Raw genomic sequence first — 13,642 nt, forward strand, 5'->3', positions numbered from 1 at the left:
AAAAGATGGTTGAGTGTGATTCTTTTTTTCTAATTTTCAACAAAAGTCATTGAGAAAATTCTTAACTACATACCCAAATTTACTAGTATTTCCGGAAATATTTCCACATTTTCAATTTTATGCAAATTTGCCACAACAGGAAAGAGGAAGATTTTGGAAAGACCACCATAGTTGCTACGAGATAAAGAACCTCCGGGCTAATTGAACATATTCCACGAAAACATTTACAAAGCTATTCAAAATTTTGCAAAATCATCCACGTCTCTTGCTGTTTTTAAAGTGGAAACGGAATGTAAACTGTAACCATTACACTAAGTTATCAAGTCTAAAATAATGTTTCTCCCCGAGGAAAAAAGAAAAAAATAATTCTTTTAATTCATATTATTAGGAAATAACCGATTTTAAATTATTCATTCACCAGTGTGTATGCCGCGATTTGGCGCAAGAACCGCAAGTGATTAACCAAGAATTTTACATGGAAAGTTACAACCATAAAAATTAGGACTCCAGTGAGAAAAGTGCTAGAGCAATTTCTTTTTTTTCTAAACAAGAGAAAACAAAGGTCATGCCAAATTCCTGGCACCGGGACACAAAACGTCTATCGCGGAATCTAGTCATTAAGGGCAAATTTATCAAACGAACGATTTGCACCTCAACTTAATGACATTCGGCCCGATAACTAGTGATTTCCACTTGAAATAACTTCAGCAAATGGGATTAAATTTAAAAACTCTAAGAGACTTATCAAGCACTGTCTTAAATCGCCGACGTTTGACGTTAATAAGTTGTATCTCTTGTGGAAAATAACAAAACAAAAATGTTTTCATGCAGCGAAACATCAAAATTAGAAGTTCCATCTCATTATACAATAAAATGACAGAAGCAGCGGTTCAAAACTTAGCCTTGTGTAAAAAGGGTTACTATGCTCACCAGTATAGTCACCAAAAACTGTGTATGTTTATTCCACTGATGCTGCCTACATTTATCTCGGGGAAAAAATAACATAGAAATAAAAAAAATAATAATAAATAAGAAAGAGGCAGTTTAAACTATCCTTGCCGCAGAGATAATTAGCGAGTTTTGCACTGGGATGACAGACAAGGGAGATAGGAGTGAGTCTCGATTAGATGCTTAAACCAGAGAAATCTTTACAGAAAAAAAATTTTTTTATTCAATTTTTTCAATCAATCACATACTTGTCTGTTGCACGTATTTCTTTTGGACAGTCTACTTTACAATAACATTTAAAAAATCACCACAACAGTGGGTTCTCCTTCACATCGTTGGGCTCTCAAATACTACGGCGCTACAATAACAGCATATTTGTGAACAACATTCCTATAACTCATGGAATTTTTGAAGGATGTTTAGGAACTTAATTTATCCCTGATTTACAGTCGGTATATTGCATTTCACTTTTAAAATGTAAGTGTTCAACTTTTTCTTCTAGCATGTTACTTTTCGCGGTGGACTCAACAAGCTTGTTTATAAATAATAATTGATGCAAACCTACATATTTTGACTTTATTCTCGAGCGGTATTTAGATTGCTGTAGCTTTAGGCTGAACTCTTCAGTTCTTAAGTAAATGTCTTGCAGAAGAGAATCAAAACCTTCCCAAAAATACCCTAATCAAAAACTGAACAGTGAAATAGAGTCTTGTAAGACCAGAACAGCTAAAAACTTGATGTTACCCTGTTCATCATACAGAATCATCACCATTGTTTAGCAACTACTTTTCTTCGTGTTGTTTAAGCTGAGTTTACTGGTTCGAGCAGTTCTATATTTAAAGACTTGGCACGTCGACATGTTACACCACAAGAAGCCAGTCTTGGTTTCTCACCGAAGTTTTCCGAAAAATTTTTAACACGAGGATTGTTACTGGAGGGACACTTGATTTATCTCTTGTGCCAGTTTTTTTTATTTTTTATCCTATAATTTCTGAATGTTTCACTTCTTCAAGCAACGGCACAGCTTTTGATGCCATTAATGGAATGCACTTGTTATTATATATTTTCCAGACGCAACAATACCTCACTCAAAATAATTATAAAGTCACCTTTACCCCATCCATTTCCAAAAATAAAGTAACCATTAGTTTATTTTCTTCTCTCCCATCCGCCAACTCTTTGCACGTTTCGCGTGCGTTTGTACAGTCCTCAACGGATCTGAACAGGAAATCTCCGGCGCGCCCTTGAGGTACCTTCCCTAGCATGCTGCAATTGCCTCCATCTCTCCCCAGAGATATCTTCACAGAATTCCTTACCACCAGACGATTTGTAGATTGAAACAGAAAATATCAACACAATGGCTGGTAAATAGAAGAAACTCGTCACACATCTGTGCTTTTGCCGCCATACTTTGACTTTAACCAACTGACAACGACCATGACAAACAGATCAATAACCTCCAACAACGTGATGAAACTTGCCCCAAGCACGAGTCCCAGCTGGCCACCAGCGTCACCTGTAAAATACGAAAGTTTACTGTTAGACGACAAAGCGTCGACAAGTTTTGACGTTGGGTGCATCGTTCACAATGGGCGTTAATGACTGTTTTATTAGTAGTTGATGGCGATTTGTGGTTGAGGAATAGTTTGTTTTCCTTATGGGTGGCACGCTATCGAATCAACTAAAACGTATTAAAATTACTTGTTCCAGGTACGGACAACACAACGGACAAGATCGCCGGCCCCAATGAAATAAATATGTCGATGTCATCTGCCTTCCTCTGGTAACACTCGATACTGTTTCGACAAGTGTCACAACAAGTTCTTGAAATCAAGTGCTCCAGATCACTTTAAGACTCTATATCTCATTCTTCCAAGCCTTTAAATAAGTTTGCAAGAGTCCGCAGTTTTTTGGGAATTGATCCTTCTGCAGGATCCAAAATTATACCTTCGTTGAGAAAATGAACTTAATATAAATTTTCCTCTTTTCCTTTCATAAAAAACAAAAAAAAACACAAACAAACAAACAAAAAGTTGCCTTACCTACTAACTTGAAGAAGCCATAGGAAGGGGTTTGCTCAAAAACATCGATTCTAAGCTCGCTGAAGAAGAACTTTAACACAACGTAGTAGTCTCTGCAAAGACAAAGTTTAACAGCTTAATATGTATCAAAGAATTTTTTTAAGATAACTAGAAAACTTCGTATCCAAGACGTCTTCAAAATAAAAACACTTACAACATAAATTTAATAACTTCGTCCGTGTCATTAGGTAAGTTTCTGCCTTGTGTGAGTTTCTCGTATTTTTGCTTTACTGGAACCAGTTTCTGTGGCAAGTAAAGAGTTTGAGACAACTGCGCTTCATATGACACCTTCTCGCAGTCTACTGGACAATCAACCGGGCTATTCATCCTGGATTCAAATTCCTCTGAGAGAAGAAAACAGCAAAAAGAAAACTAGGGTGAGAAAAAAACTTTGAGGTATTTCGTTACACTTTTCTGCAATATAACGGCTGTTAAACAAAACAAAGCGATTTGGATAGGAACAAACAAATTTAGTTGTGGTTTGGAGCAATTCTTTTATTTTAGCGTTGCAAATAATCTGGGATAGCTTTGGTTTTTACAGTCTATGACTGGTCCAAAATATTCTTATAACCTCAACCAATCGCAAATACAACTCATATCAATCGCAACTTAATTAATGGCGTTTAATAGCGCTTGACAACGTTCGTAAGTCTTCCCTTTAGGTTCCTATTGGTTTGTTTGTGACATTTACCTCTTATTCTGATTGGTGATTGATTTTTTTAATCTTGTTTTGTCTAGCGACGCTTTGTTTCACGGATTTATCGTGGCGGTATTGTGTTGGGTCTTTCTTAAGATCACAAGAAAATATCTAGTTGGACCTTTCTGGTGATGAGGGACTTATCTTAAAGATCTCTTACTATCTATCTTCAAAGGACAAGATTGCTCACCCCAAGCTGGCCACATACAATTGATGGTCTTGTTCAACGAACACAGTGTAAAATTATCCTTCGTTTCTACAAATAAATAAGAGAAAAAGGTTTGGAATTTCCAAGGAAGAGCTCCAGTCAAGTTACGAATTATTATTCCCACAAAGACATTCAAGCTGTATCATGTTACCGTGCCAGACATTAGGAGAGAGAGAGGGCGATCTCCCACAATTCATCGAAATAATTTACTATATAAAGGCGTTACTAGCCCTTCAAACCTCAATTGTTTACAGGTAATTTTAATTTGCTAAGTTTAGTATTTTTGTTGTGTTCCTTCTGGGTGGACCTCTAGACGCATCTTTTCTTTCTGGCCAAGCGGGCTCACTTTTACCCATCATGAAACATGGTGCTAAATACATATGTATTGAGTTGAATAGGTTTTAGGTGGAAAGTAAGAATCATCGTAGCTATGATATAACTTATGCAACCGGTACTTTATTTACTCACTGACCTGGCATAAACCAACCTCTGCAGTCACACTTGTGAGAGACATGTTTAGTTAGTCCTTCTAGAAAACATTTATTTCTGGAATAAGCGGGGAAATAATCCAACGTTTTTCCACCACAATTTGTGCTAAAAGGATTACGAAGATTTGTGAGCTAAAAAGAGACGAAGAAATGGCAATAGATTAAGAAAACAAAGTGCATTTTGTACAGCTTGCCTGATCGTTTGGTTGTGTAGCTAGTCAAATCTTTCTTGAGAATGATTTAGAGCCAAAGGAAGGTCATGGAATGCAGAGGAGTATGCGTACTTGCTAAGGGCGCAACAACTCATCGGGCAACAAAGAGGAATGACACTGAGCTGCATTGTAAAAAAAAAAACGCATCGCACTAACGTTTGCATGGTTCTTGGAAAGTATCTAGCAGAAGACGTATGGATGGCACTTAACTGCAAAAGCGTGATCGATAATCTATTTCCCTCAAAAACGTTCGTAGAGCAGAGACCTTAGTAGCGAATTTCCATTTGAATTATTTCGTCATTAGCTTGTAATCAATAACCCCTTTGAACAACTGCACGGCGAGTATAGATTTTCTTGGAATGAAAAAAATTGCTTTCTTTCCACTAAACATGCGTCTCTTAAATGTCCGCCACAGCGATGGAGGTGAGAGAAAAAAAAAGAAAAAGAAAAAAAAAGGAAGAACAACAGGTATTTCGAAAACACGCCAAGGTGCTACAAAACAATTTGATTACAAGGTTTGGTGGTTTTATCGCTCTTACATCTTACAAAAATAAACATCTTCATTAAGCACCCTGAGAGAAATAGGACTCCATTTACATTCCCTAAGATAAGAGCAAGTTGAACACAATTTTTTAAAGACCTTTTCCCGTTTTCCGTGTTGAAAAGAATAACTGAAAAGTTTCGTTTCGTTGATGGTTTCACCTGCTAAGCGAAATATTTTGAAATGAGTTAAAACGCGAACGGTTTTATGCAAATAAAGGCCCCTCATCACTTTTGGAAGTAATTTTTATTTCCCGAAAAAAAATTACTCTATGAAGATTGGCTTAAGGGATAAAGCGAAAAGCTAGTATCACAAATTGAAACGTCGGAGAACATTTCTAATCTCTATCCGCGTAAATGAATCACATCAATAAACAAGTATGAGACAAAATGCATTAAAATAATTCAGTACTCATCAGCAGGGACTTTCCAGATTTCTGCGATACGGAGAAACAATTTAATAGAAGTCATACAGAGAAGCACTTACAGACCAAAATAAAAACAGTTACGATGGAAAAAATTAATCGAAAAGTTAGCACTTTAGAAAAAAAGGAAAAACATTGTCAATGTACCTCAACTTGTTCGCAATTGTGGATTAAAATCTCATTCGTTTGGTTATTGCAGTTTGATGTTACTCAGATTGAGAAAAACTATCACAAAGCTATACTAATTTTAAAATAGAAAAAAAGCCTTCATGTTCAAAAATCCTTAAAAGACCGCAACCAAACTACACCATTTCCGGGCAAGTAAATATCATAAAAACAATGCGTTTATTACCACTTTCGATGATGTACCACGGTGTAAAGAAAGCTTTAGTTGATTTTACGAGGAAGAGAAAACGCAGAACATGGAATTTGAAATACTGAATTATAGTCGATAATACAAATTTCGTTTTCGGTCCAATTATGTCTTAATTTGATGGTCTCCAAAAATGGTGCACTTAGTTTAAATTGCTGATAAAGATTTTCACTGAAATTGTAGTAAGCCGGTTATAGGATTTTGCATACGGAAAAATGTCGCCACAGATTTCGACTTACCTCGTAAAATATTAATGTATGCGGTTAAGTAATGTTTGTAAAATGCGTCATTCAAAGCAGATCGTGAAATTGCAAATTGAGGATGCACGTTTGGATATAAATAAAAACTAGCTGCGATAAGGCAAATTGCGACATAGAAACACGAAACGTTTCCTTTTTTTTCCAGAACCAAAAGCAAAACTTTCAGTCCGCCTAGAAATTCAAGTCTGACATCAAATTGCAGTCAATTTTACAATTTGACCAAAAATAAATACCCAAAAACCCAAACTGGGCCTTTTAACAATACATTTACCATTCATTCGAATTTGATGGTTTAATTTGTTTCGGTGGACCAACCGATGCGCTAAGAAACCCAAATAATTGCCCTTGTTCTCGTCTCCAAAACACTCAGCGTGTTATTTTAAGCTCGTGCTTCTTTAGTTGAGATAAGGACTAAATCCGACAATTTTTCTACCGTGTGCGAGAAGTGGTCACTAACTGAAATAGGAAGTCATTCCATTACGAACCACAACATATCGGAGAAAAGTAATAAAAACCTTAAACAACGTCCCACGCAATACATTAACAAAGAGTGTTGTTGAACAGAACGAGTTTCAACCGAGGACAGGTTTCCCTAGAACTATCAAGCGCGCAAATTCTCGGATTAAGTTCAAAGTTTCGTTTGCTGTGATATGAATAAGTCAGTCAATTGTTTGATAAAGAAACCCGCCAGGAGAAAAAGAGAATTGAAGAAAAAATATATATCTACCATCTTTGAGAGGTGAATAAAAAATAACCGACAACTTTAATGTATTCATCTAAAAAGTAATAACGATGCACAATCACTTCGCTCCATAGGGAAAGAATAACTATAAGCTATAACTCCACTAAGTCTCCACAGCGTACAGCTGAAAACGCCCGGGCGCTCGTTACGAAGGAGCCTCTTACACAATGAACGATAACATAGGAGAAACAATTATATAAATTCCTGCCTCTTGTAGAAACTACAAAATTCGCGACAATTCGAACGCAAGCTGCGGGGGTTAACACAAAGCCCAAAACAAAATAATAGAAATTTAACATGACAGAAGAAGACTAAATAAAAATACCTTTTCTTTTTTCATATCCACAAACGTCACGTAACCAGGAGGAACATGAAATCCTACCCGCTTTAGGGGAAGTTCTCCTTGCTGGTGAAGAATAACTTTGACCCCGCTGCCGCCATAAGTTTTCCCCTCCTCCAGAGGCTTCGTGTTCAACACCAGATGTAAACCGTACTTCAGCCCGACATTATCCGTTTCCAAAAGCGTCCTGTTCTCACCCCCGTAATTTAGCGTGTAACATGTGTGCCCATCCGAAGACAGAAACAAGGTAAAGTCTTCGCGATCACAAGGGACTTCTCTACTCTCGTTCACCCCTCGCTTCAAAACGCAAGAAATTAAAATGTCGTCTAAGATCGAGAAAGCGTCTTCCAGAACATCCCCCAATACACGTTCCGGATTATGCTCGGTTGAATTTCCTTGCGCACTTCTTCCCCTCCGAAACTTTGCACTCGTTAGTATAGTTTTTCTGATGTCTCTCAGATCGCAAATCGAAATTGCTGGAAGTACAATCTTATTAGGGTAGTCAACAGTGGCGAGCGTACTGAACGGATACTCGAAATACTGAGTTATACTAGTTTTGACCTCGTTGATAAATGCTCCACCGGCGCTTAACAGTATCGCAATCCAGATAACTTTGCGCCAAATTGACTTCGTGTCGAAAACGTAGTGCAAGCCATGTAAAGTATTATGCAGCAGATAATAATCCCAAACGTGTTTTATTCTTCGTCGACGGTCACCCTGAGGCGTAGTCTCAGCCTCGTTACTGGATAAACATGGTACACTGTCATTCTCGTTCTCGTTTTCATGTTCGTGAGAGAACCCATTGGGTAATGGTTGAAGTTCTTCGGCATCTTTGTCCTCGTCAAAGGAAAATGTATCGTCAGCAATTTTTCGTCGATGCGATGGTGACTGACACGCACAAAATTTCGTAGTCATTTGCTCGCCGTCGAGTGCATTGCACTTTTAAAACGCATTATTCACTCAGCAAACATTGGAACTGGATTCTTCCCAGCGTGCTCGCCCGCGATTGTTACGACGGCAAACGTAAGAACAGGCAACTTCGGCGACTCAGCACTTACAACAAAACATTGATCCAATGCGAAGAGGGAAAAAAATCACTTCCAACTTACAAAACAACAGATAACATCTCAAAATGTTACAACACGCCAACAATTTTTGATTGAGCCAAAATTGCTTTTTATCTCTTTCGTCACTGTTGACATGTAGTACCAACGTTTCCCATTACAACTCGAACACCTGCCACTTTTCAGGAGAGCTCCGGCTATTTATTATTCAACAACAGAACGCTATCTATTATAATTCCACTATCGGCCACTCACAACCTATCTGCATTGTTCTCGAGCGACTGTTGTTCCAAGTATGTTAATTTTGCTTCACCAGCTCCCTTAAACCATTCGCAAAGGCAGAATCTCACTAAGTACCAAGTCACTCTTTTAAAACGATAATGACGATTTGAGCTTTAAAACATCCTGTCGAGAATAATGTTTGCGACAGAGAGAATCCTCAACCTTTATGTAAACAAAACAAGTCTACGAATTTGCTTTTAATTAGGCCAAGTACCGTCTGGATCGCCACTAATATAGAAATCCTCTAACTTCCCTGCTGTTCCAGAAAAATTTTACTTCGTGTTTCATTTTTCTCCCTTGGATAAAATCAGCATCGAGTCCTACCTAAAAAGTAATTTGTCTGCCTTTATTTATTTAAGCCTTTCCGCCGAAAACAGATACATCGTTTTCGATTCCTACACAGGCTGTTTTGAATTTCTTGCTTTCGGTGTTCTCGTATCCTCATTTAAAGCGAATTCTATGGACGCGATATCCTCGAGCTTCTTTTGGGAAAATTGAAATGATTTATTACATTCATAATCGAATTAACGAAAACTGTAAATTACCTTTCGAGTCAAAATCAAAACTTAAGTTCCGGCGAAATTGGAATTTCACACGAACACAAAGAAAGGTGTTTCACGCAAATATAAATTTATTCAATATATTTCCTGACTTTTCAAAGCACCACCACAAAACATGTTCCTAATTGGTTTTTGGTATCTTTCCTCTCGGAGCCGAAAGAGAAAGAAAAACGGTGTTACGTTGATTTTACGTTAAGGCCTTCGCAGCGCATTTACATGACTGCGGTTGTGCTCCTTTGCCTTGAAACCGAATAAAGAACCTTGTAGATGCCAAGGGATTTGAAACAACAAGCGAACCTTCATGATGACTCGAGTTCCCCGTTGTGAGGGCCTAATGAGTTACCAGCCTTACTCCGCCAGTTATAGCAGGTTCTCCTATTTAAACGTCTTTCTGTCCCATTTCCTGTGCGGAATTTGATAGGAACAGAAAAAAAATATTTAGAGCAATTTGACAGAAAATTGATTAATTAACAAGAAAGACTACTTTTCAGTTCTGTACGATATAGTCACCTTTTTAAATACATAATATTTCCGGCGTAAAAATTACTCTCAGCAAGCCCCCTGCCGCGCAGAAAGACAAAGTTTTATCTTTGTTCCATCTATACATCCGCGTCGAGTTTATAAATGCTAAAACGATATATATTTAGCCCTAAGGAAATTGAAATCACAAATGAGAGCGAGGATGGATAAAACTGACATAAATCGCCAGACCAATGTTCCTGCATTGCTTCTGATTCATAGTGTTGGGGAAGTAAAGAGAGCATCTGTAAATTTTATACCTAGGTTGCCGATATTAGTTTTCCGACGGACTACCGAAGTCCTTTCCGTGATTGCAACAACAGCTTGGCGAACGAAAACCAGTTTTCTGGTAAAAAACGTGAGAAACTTATCAGTCGTTGCTCTGCCGTTGTCCTGAAGGAAAATGTTTCGTAAGAAGTTGTTTACATTTAAACTTGAGGAAAATACTACAAAGTGCATTTAGGCTCTAGGCAAGGCTATACAATAAGGACGAAAACTTTGGGTTTGTAATTTCAGGGTAAAGATGAACTAATGTAGTCGGAAATTTAAGTATGAAAATGTTTCTTATCACTCATCAAACTGGTTACCAAGCGATAGATATTCACGTGAGATATGTCTAAATAATTGCCTCATGAAAGATGGATCGGCCGCAAAGTAATCAAATTTTCAAAAGTATAAATGGCCATAAAAATGAACTAGCAGTGATTGCCTATTAACCAGACAAAATGTTGACGTATATGGTAAAAATCACTTTTCACTGTCTAAACACGTGTGTCAAAAACGACGAAGCAATTTCAACAGTTGCAGCAGTTTACTATTTCAAAGAGTAAAGACCACATGCCATGCGCGTTTGGACAACTAGCGGTCCACACTAAGAGCAAACGCCTTGTTAGCACATCCTACCTAATTTATTTTAAACTGAATATTACAGTGACACTATGGCGTACTCGAGAATATACTGTGCAGAATATAATAACAACAAAGTTACTGTACAAAATGCCAATGATCTTATGATTCCGAACAAACAGAATAAAGCCAGTCATTCCCACTTAAGTGTGTGACATGATAGGAATCTGCAAAAACTGCAGCAAAACTTCATGGAAGTTTTCGCTCATTGATGGAAGAAACATCTTTTTTACCGTGCTGATTGCAAGCTCAAAAGCACATCTTCCTCTAGATCCAAGGGAAGCTCGCCATGTGCTCGAGGTAACAACCAGATTGGACCACCCACATTTTGCAGGTCTTTCAAGCGGCTTTGCAAATGAAAACTCATAACGAACCGATGACTGGAGATGTTACACCCTTTAACCATTTCAATAAAATGCTACGAAGAGCTGAGGAACAGCTTCTTGGATTCTTCTGCCGCAAGCTATATTTACGTTCTCATACTTTGCATCCAATATCCTTAAGTTAGTACAGTACCACTAGGCAAAGGACAGTCAACATCGGATCAACCAGACCCATTCTGCTCCAACGAAAAAAGGTAGTCGAGGATTGTGATAGAAGCCTCACAGTTAAGCTTCTGGAAAAACATGACTTTGCCAGAAACAAATAGATAATGTATACTCAGTCACTTCCTTCTCTAGCTCCAGGAAACAGGAAACTAGTCTCTCAAAGGATAATTCTCTTACACTGCTTGCATGTGGGGATATTTTATGCAGATTTAGTAGAAATGAGTTGAGTATATCCTTTTTGCTTACAATATATACTTTTTACATACCAACAGGTAAACCAGAACAATTGGCAAATATCACATTTTAGCGTTGAAAATAGGAGTTTCTTTCGTAAGTGGTCTGTTTTTAATGTACCCTGGTCAAGCTCGGTTTTCTTTTCTCTTCTTTTAATGTCTAAATTTTCCCACTAAATTGTAAAAACAAAAACAAACTGAAAAAATAATCAATAATGAAGGATTAATAACTGTTACAGAATGGGCTACGAGATGAACAATCGCAGTGAAGGAGCGGTAACATCCTTTCAGTCATCCTCTCAGCCCGTGTGAGAGGAAGGTCTAGTTTAACTTTGAGAACAGTGTTAATCTTGGTACGGTCCTCGAGCTCAGCTTAGAGAGAGGGGAGTGGGTGCAAAAGGGACTGAAAAGACATATAGTAATAGAACTTTAAAATAAGTTCATGAGTGGTATGGATCTAGCTGACAAAAAGATCCGAAGCTGCCAGCACAGTACAAAGACCTGCGTATGGTACATGAAGTTACTCTTTTACCATATGGAGGTTGTCATCAGGGATTAATAGAGACTTTAAGATCAATAACGCGGACGTGACTGAAGCTGACCGGAAGTAAAAATACCAAAATGATTACCACAGCGCATGATCATGACGTAAACAAGATGCGTCCTTGCTCAAGACGAACGCGCTGAACAGCATTTTCACGTTGTCAACAAACTGTAAGTATTTCGACTTATTTCAGTAACAAAAACACAGTAAATTGGCACTTTTTCTTTGTATATCGAAAGTTTTATCATGCCGGCTGCATTCGTCATTTCGTTTTGTATTTTCTTGTCAGGCTCACTCATATTTCTGAACAGACAAGACAAGACAGTTCTCATGGCCTCAAACACCAAACTGCAGTGAGTAGATTCTTGCGTTGTTTGTTCAGTGAATTACGGCTAAAAAACAAATACTGATTTGTTGTATAAAAGCAATGTTGTTCCCGATTACAGTATTTCCTTTACCTTGAAGATTTTCCTGGTATGTTCAACTTTATTTTGAATCCTTTACCAGCACTGTGCTGTATTTTGCGGCAATTCAATTCCACATTGTTTTCCGCAAAAATTGTTTCAGTGAGATTTTAATTTTAGAGGCTACGGGCACAGCATTTTCACAAAGACAAGAAACAGAACTATATACATGCAGAAGAATATGTTTGCCAATTAAGTGCTTCTGTCCGCAAAATGTTTGCTTTAAGCCGTTAGCGGATTTATAACTGGACATACACTTGCATTGGCGAGTTAGATTTAAGTTTTGTTAGAAGTCATCAGTTTCACATAATTCCAGGTTTGCTTTAAGTTGTTTGTAGTTGTACACGTATATTTAAAACATGTATCGCTTCTTTTTGTCTGCAGGATTATGAACTGGACGGAGGAACATGATTCCGTTTTTTGCCGAGAAATAATCTTTGTAAACCCATTCAGTGCTAAGAAGAAATCCGTTCAGCGAAGTGCCTTGTGGCAAAAAGTGGCGGATACCCTAAACGGCATCACAGATCCCGTTTTTTATGTGGATAAACGCTCAGTTCGAGACCATATTGGGGTTTTGGTCCAACGATTCAAACGAAAGGAGGCTAAGGAATTGAAGGAAAGCGGTACAAACCCTACGAATACAGAAGTAGACGTAGCCATAGAACAGATTATTGCCATGGAAGAGTCTGCCGATGAGCAGCACGACCTGGAAGACGGCGAAAAGAAGGACAAGATGGAGGGAGACAGACTGAAAGCAGAAGAAATGCGTAGGACTGCTATGGAGACAATGGGGAAAACTCAGAAGAGAAAGTCCGAGGAGGGGCAGAGCAAAGCAGAGAAATGCAGAAGAAGTGGGAGTGAAACGGTTGAGTTTCTTAAACTTAAAGCGGAGCAAGACATGAATGTTAAGAAGCAAGAATTGGATTTGAGAAAACAGGAGCAGGAGCAGATGGTTGAAGCACAAAATCAGCAAAGGGATATGTTCAAACAAATGATAAAACAACAACAGGAACAACAGAAGCAAATGCATGACATGCAATCCTTACTAATGCTCCCACAGCAGCAGCAAACTACAGCATTGATGAAGATTATTGAAACACTAGTTCCAAAATAAACAAACTCCATTTTGCTTTAATTTCCTCAGGTCTCCGTTCACTTTGTTGTTATTGAACAAAGTCTGGGCTTCTATTGAAAAGCAATATATTAGT

The 13,642-nt window shown here is 37.9% G+C and overlaps 2 protein-coding genes and 1 long non-coding RNA gene across 4 annotated transcripts; 1 reads left to right on the forward strand and 2 right to left on the reverse strand.

The window, feature by feature from the left end:
* Positions 1-1,147: 1,147 nt before the first annotated feature.
* On the reverse strand, positions 1,148-8,562 carry LOC113670023 (acid-sensing ion channel 2). Its single transcript, XM_027186103.2, has 6 exons — positions 7,300-8,562; positions 4,407-4,554; positions 3,917-3,982; positions 3,184-3,373; positions 2,991-3,082; positions 1,148-2,464 (listed from the first exon to the last, which is right to left on the reverse strand). Exons 1-6 carry the CDS (start codon positions 8,227-8,229, stop codon positions 2,331-2,333), a joined length of 1,560 nt encoding a protein of 519 aa, XP_027041904.1. The 5' UTR covers positions 8,230-8,562; the 3' UTR covers positions 1,148-2,330.
* A 707-nt stretch (positions 8,563-9,269) lies between these two features.
* Positions 9,270-10,109, reverse strand: LOC149050950 (uncharacterized). Its single transcript, XR_016184160.1, has 2 exons — positions 10,000-10,109; positions 9,270-9,623 (listed from the first exon to the last, which is right to left on the reverse strand). It is a non-coding gene; the product is annotated as an uncharacterized LOC149050950 (long non-coding RNA).
* A 1,874-nt stretch (positions 10,110-11,983) lies between these two features.
* On the forward strand, positions 11,984-13,548 carry LOC149050951 (uncharacterized). Of its 2 annotated transcripts, XM_089197988.1 has the most exons (3): positions 11,984-12,140; positions 12,260-12,323; positions 12,819-13,548. In XM_089197988.1, exons 2-3 carry the CDS (start codon positions 12,301-12,303, stop codon positions 13,546-13,548), a joined length of 753 nt encoding a protein of 250 aa, XP_089054114.1. In that variant the 5' UTR covers positions 11,984-12,140; positions 12,260-12,300. The 2 variants fall into 2 exon arrangements, with proteins under 2 accessions (XP_089054114.1, XP_089054113.1); XM_089197987.1 differs by having other exon boundaries at positions 12,086-12,323.
* Positions 13,549-13,642: the final 94 nt, after the last annotated feature.

The sequence above is a fragment of the Pocillopora damicornis genome, chromosome 2 (assembly GCF_964200805.1).
Source record: "Pocillopora damicornis chromosome 2, jaPocDami1.2, whole genome shotgun sequence".
Lineage (NCBI taxonomy): Eukaryota > Metazoa > Cnidaria > Anthozoa > Scleractinia > Pocilloporidae > Pocillopora > Pocillopora damicornis.

Coding starts and splice junctions, on each gene's coding strand:
- LOC149050951 (XM_089197987.1), top strand. CDS start 12,217: ATGCCGGCTGCATTCGTCATTTCGTTTTGTATTTTCTTGTCAGGCTCA. Junction 12,324..12,818: donor GCCTCAAACACCAAACTGCA/GTGAGTAGATTC, acceptor TTTTGTCTGCAG/GATTATGAACTGGACGGAGG.
- LOC113670023 (XM_027186103.2), bottom strand. CDS start 8,229: ATGACTACGAAATTTTGTGCGTGTCAGTCACCATCGCATCGACGAAAA. Junction 3,983..4,406: donor CAGAGGTTGGTTTATGCCAG/GTCAGTGAGTAA, acceptor ATTTATTTGTAG/AAACGAAGGATAATTTTACA. Junction 3,374..3,916: donor TTGTATGTGGCCAGCTTGGG/GTGAGCAATCTT, acceptor TTCTTCTCTCAG/AGGAATTTGAATCCAGGATG.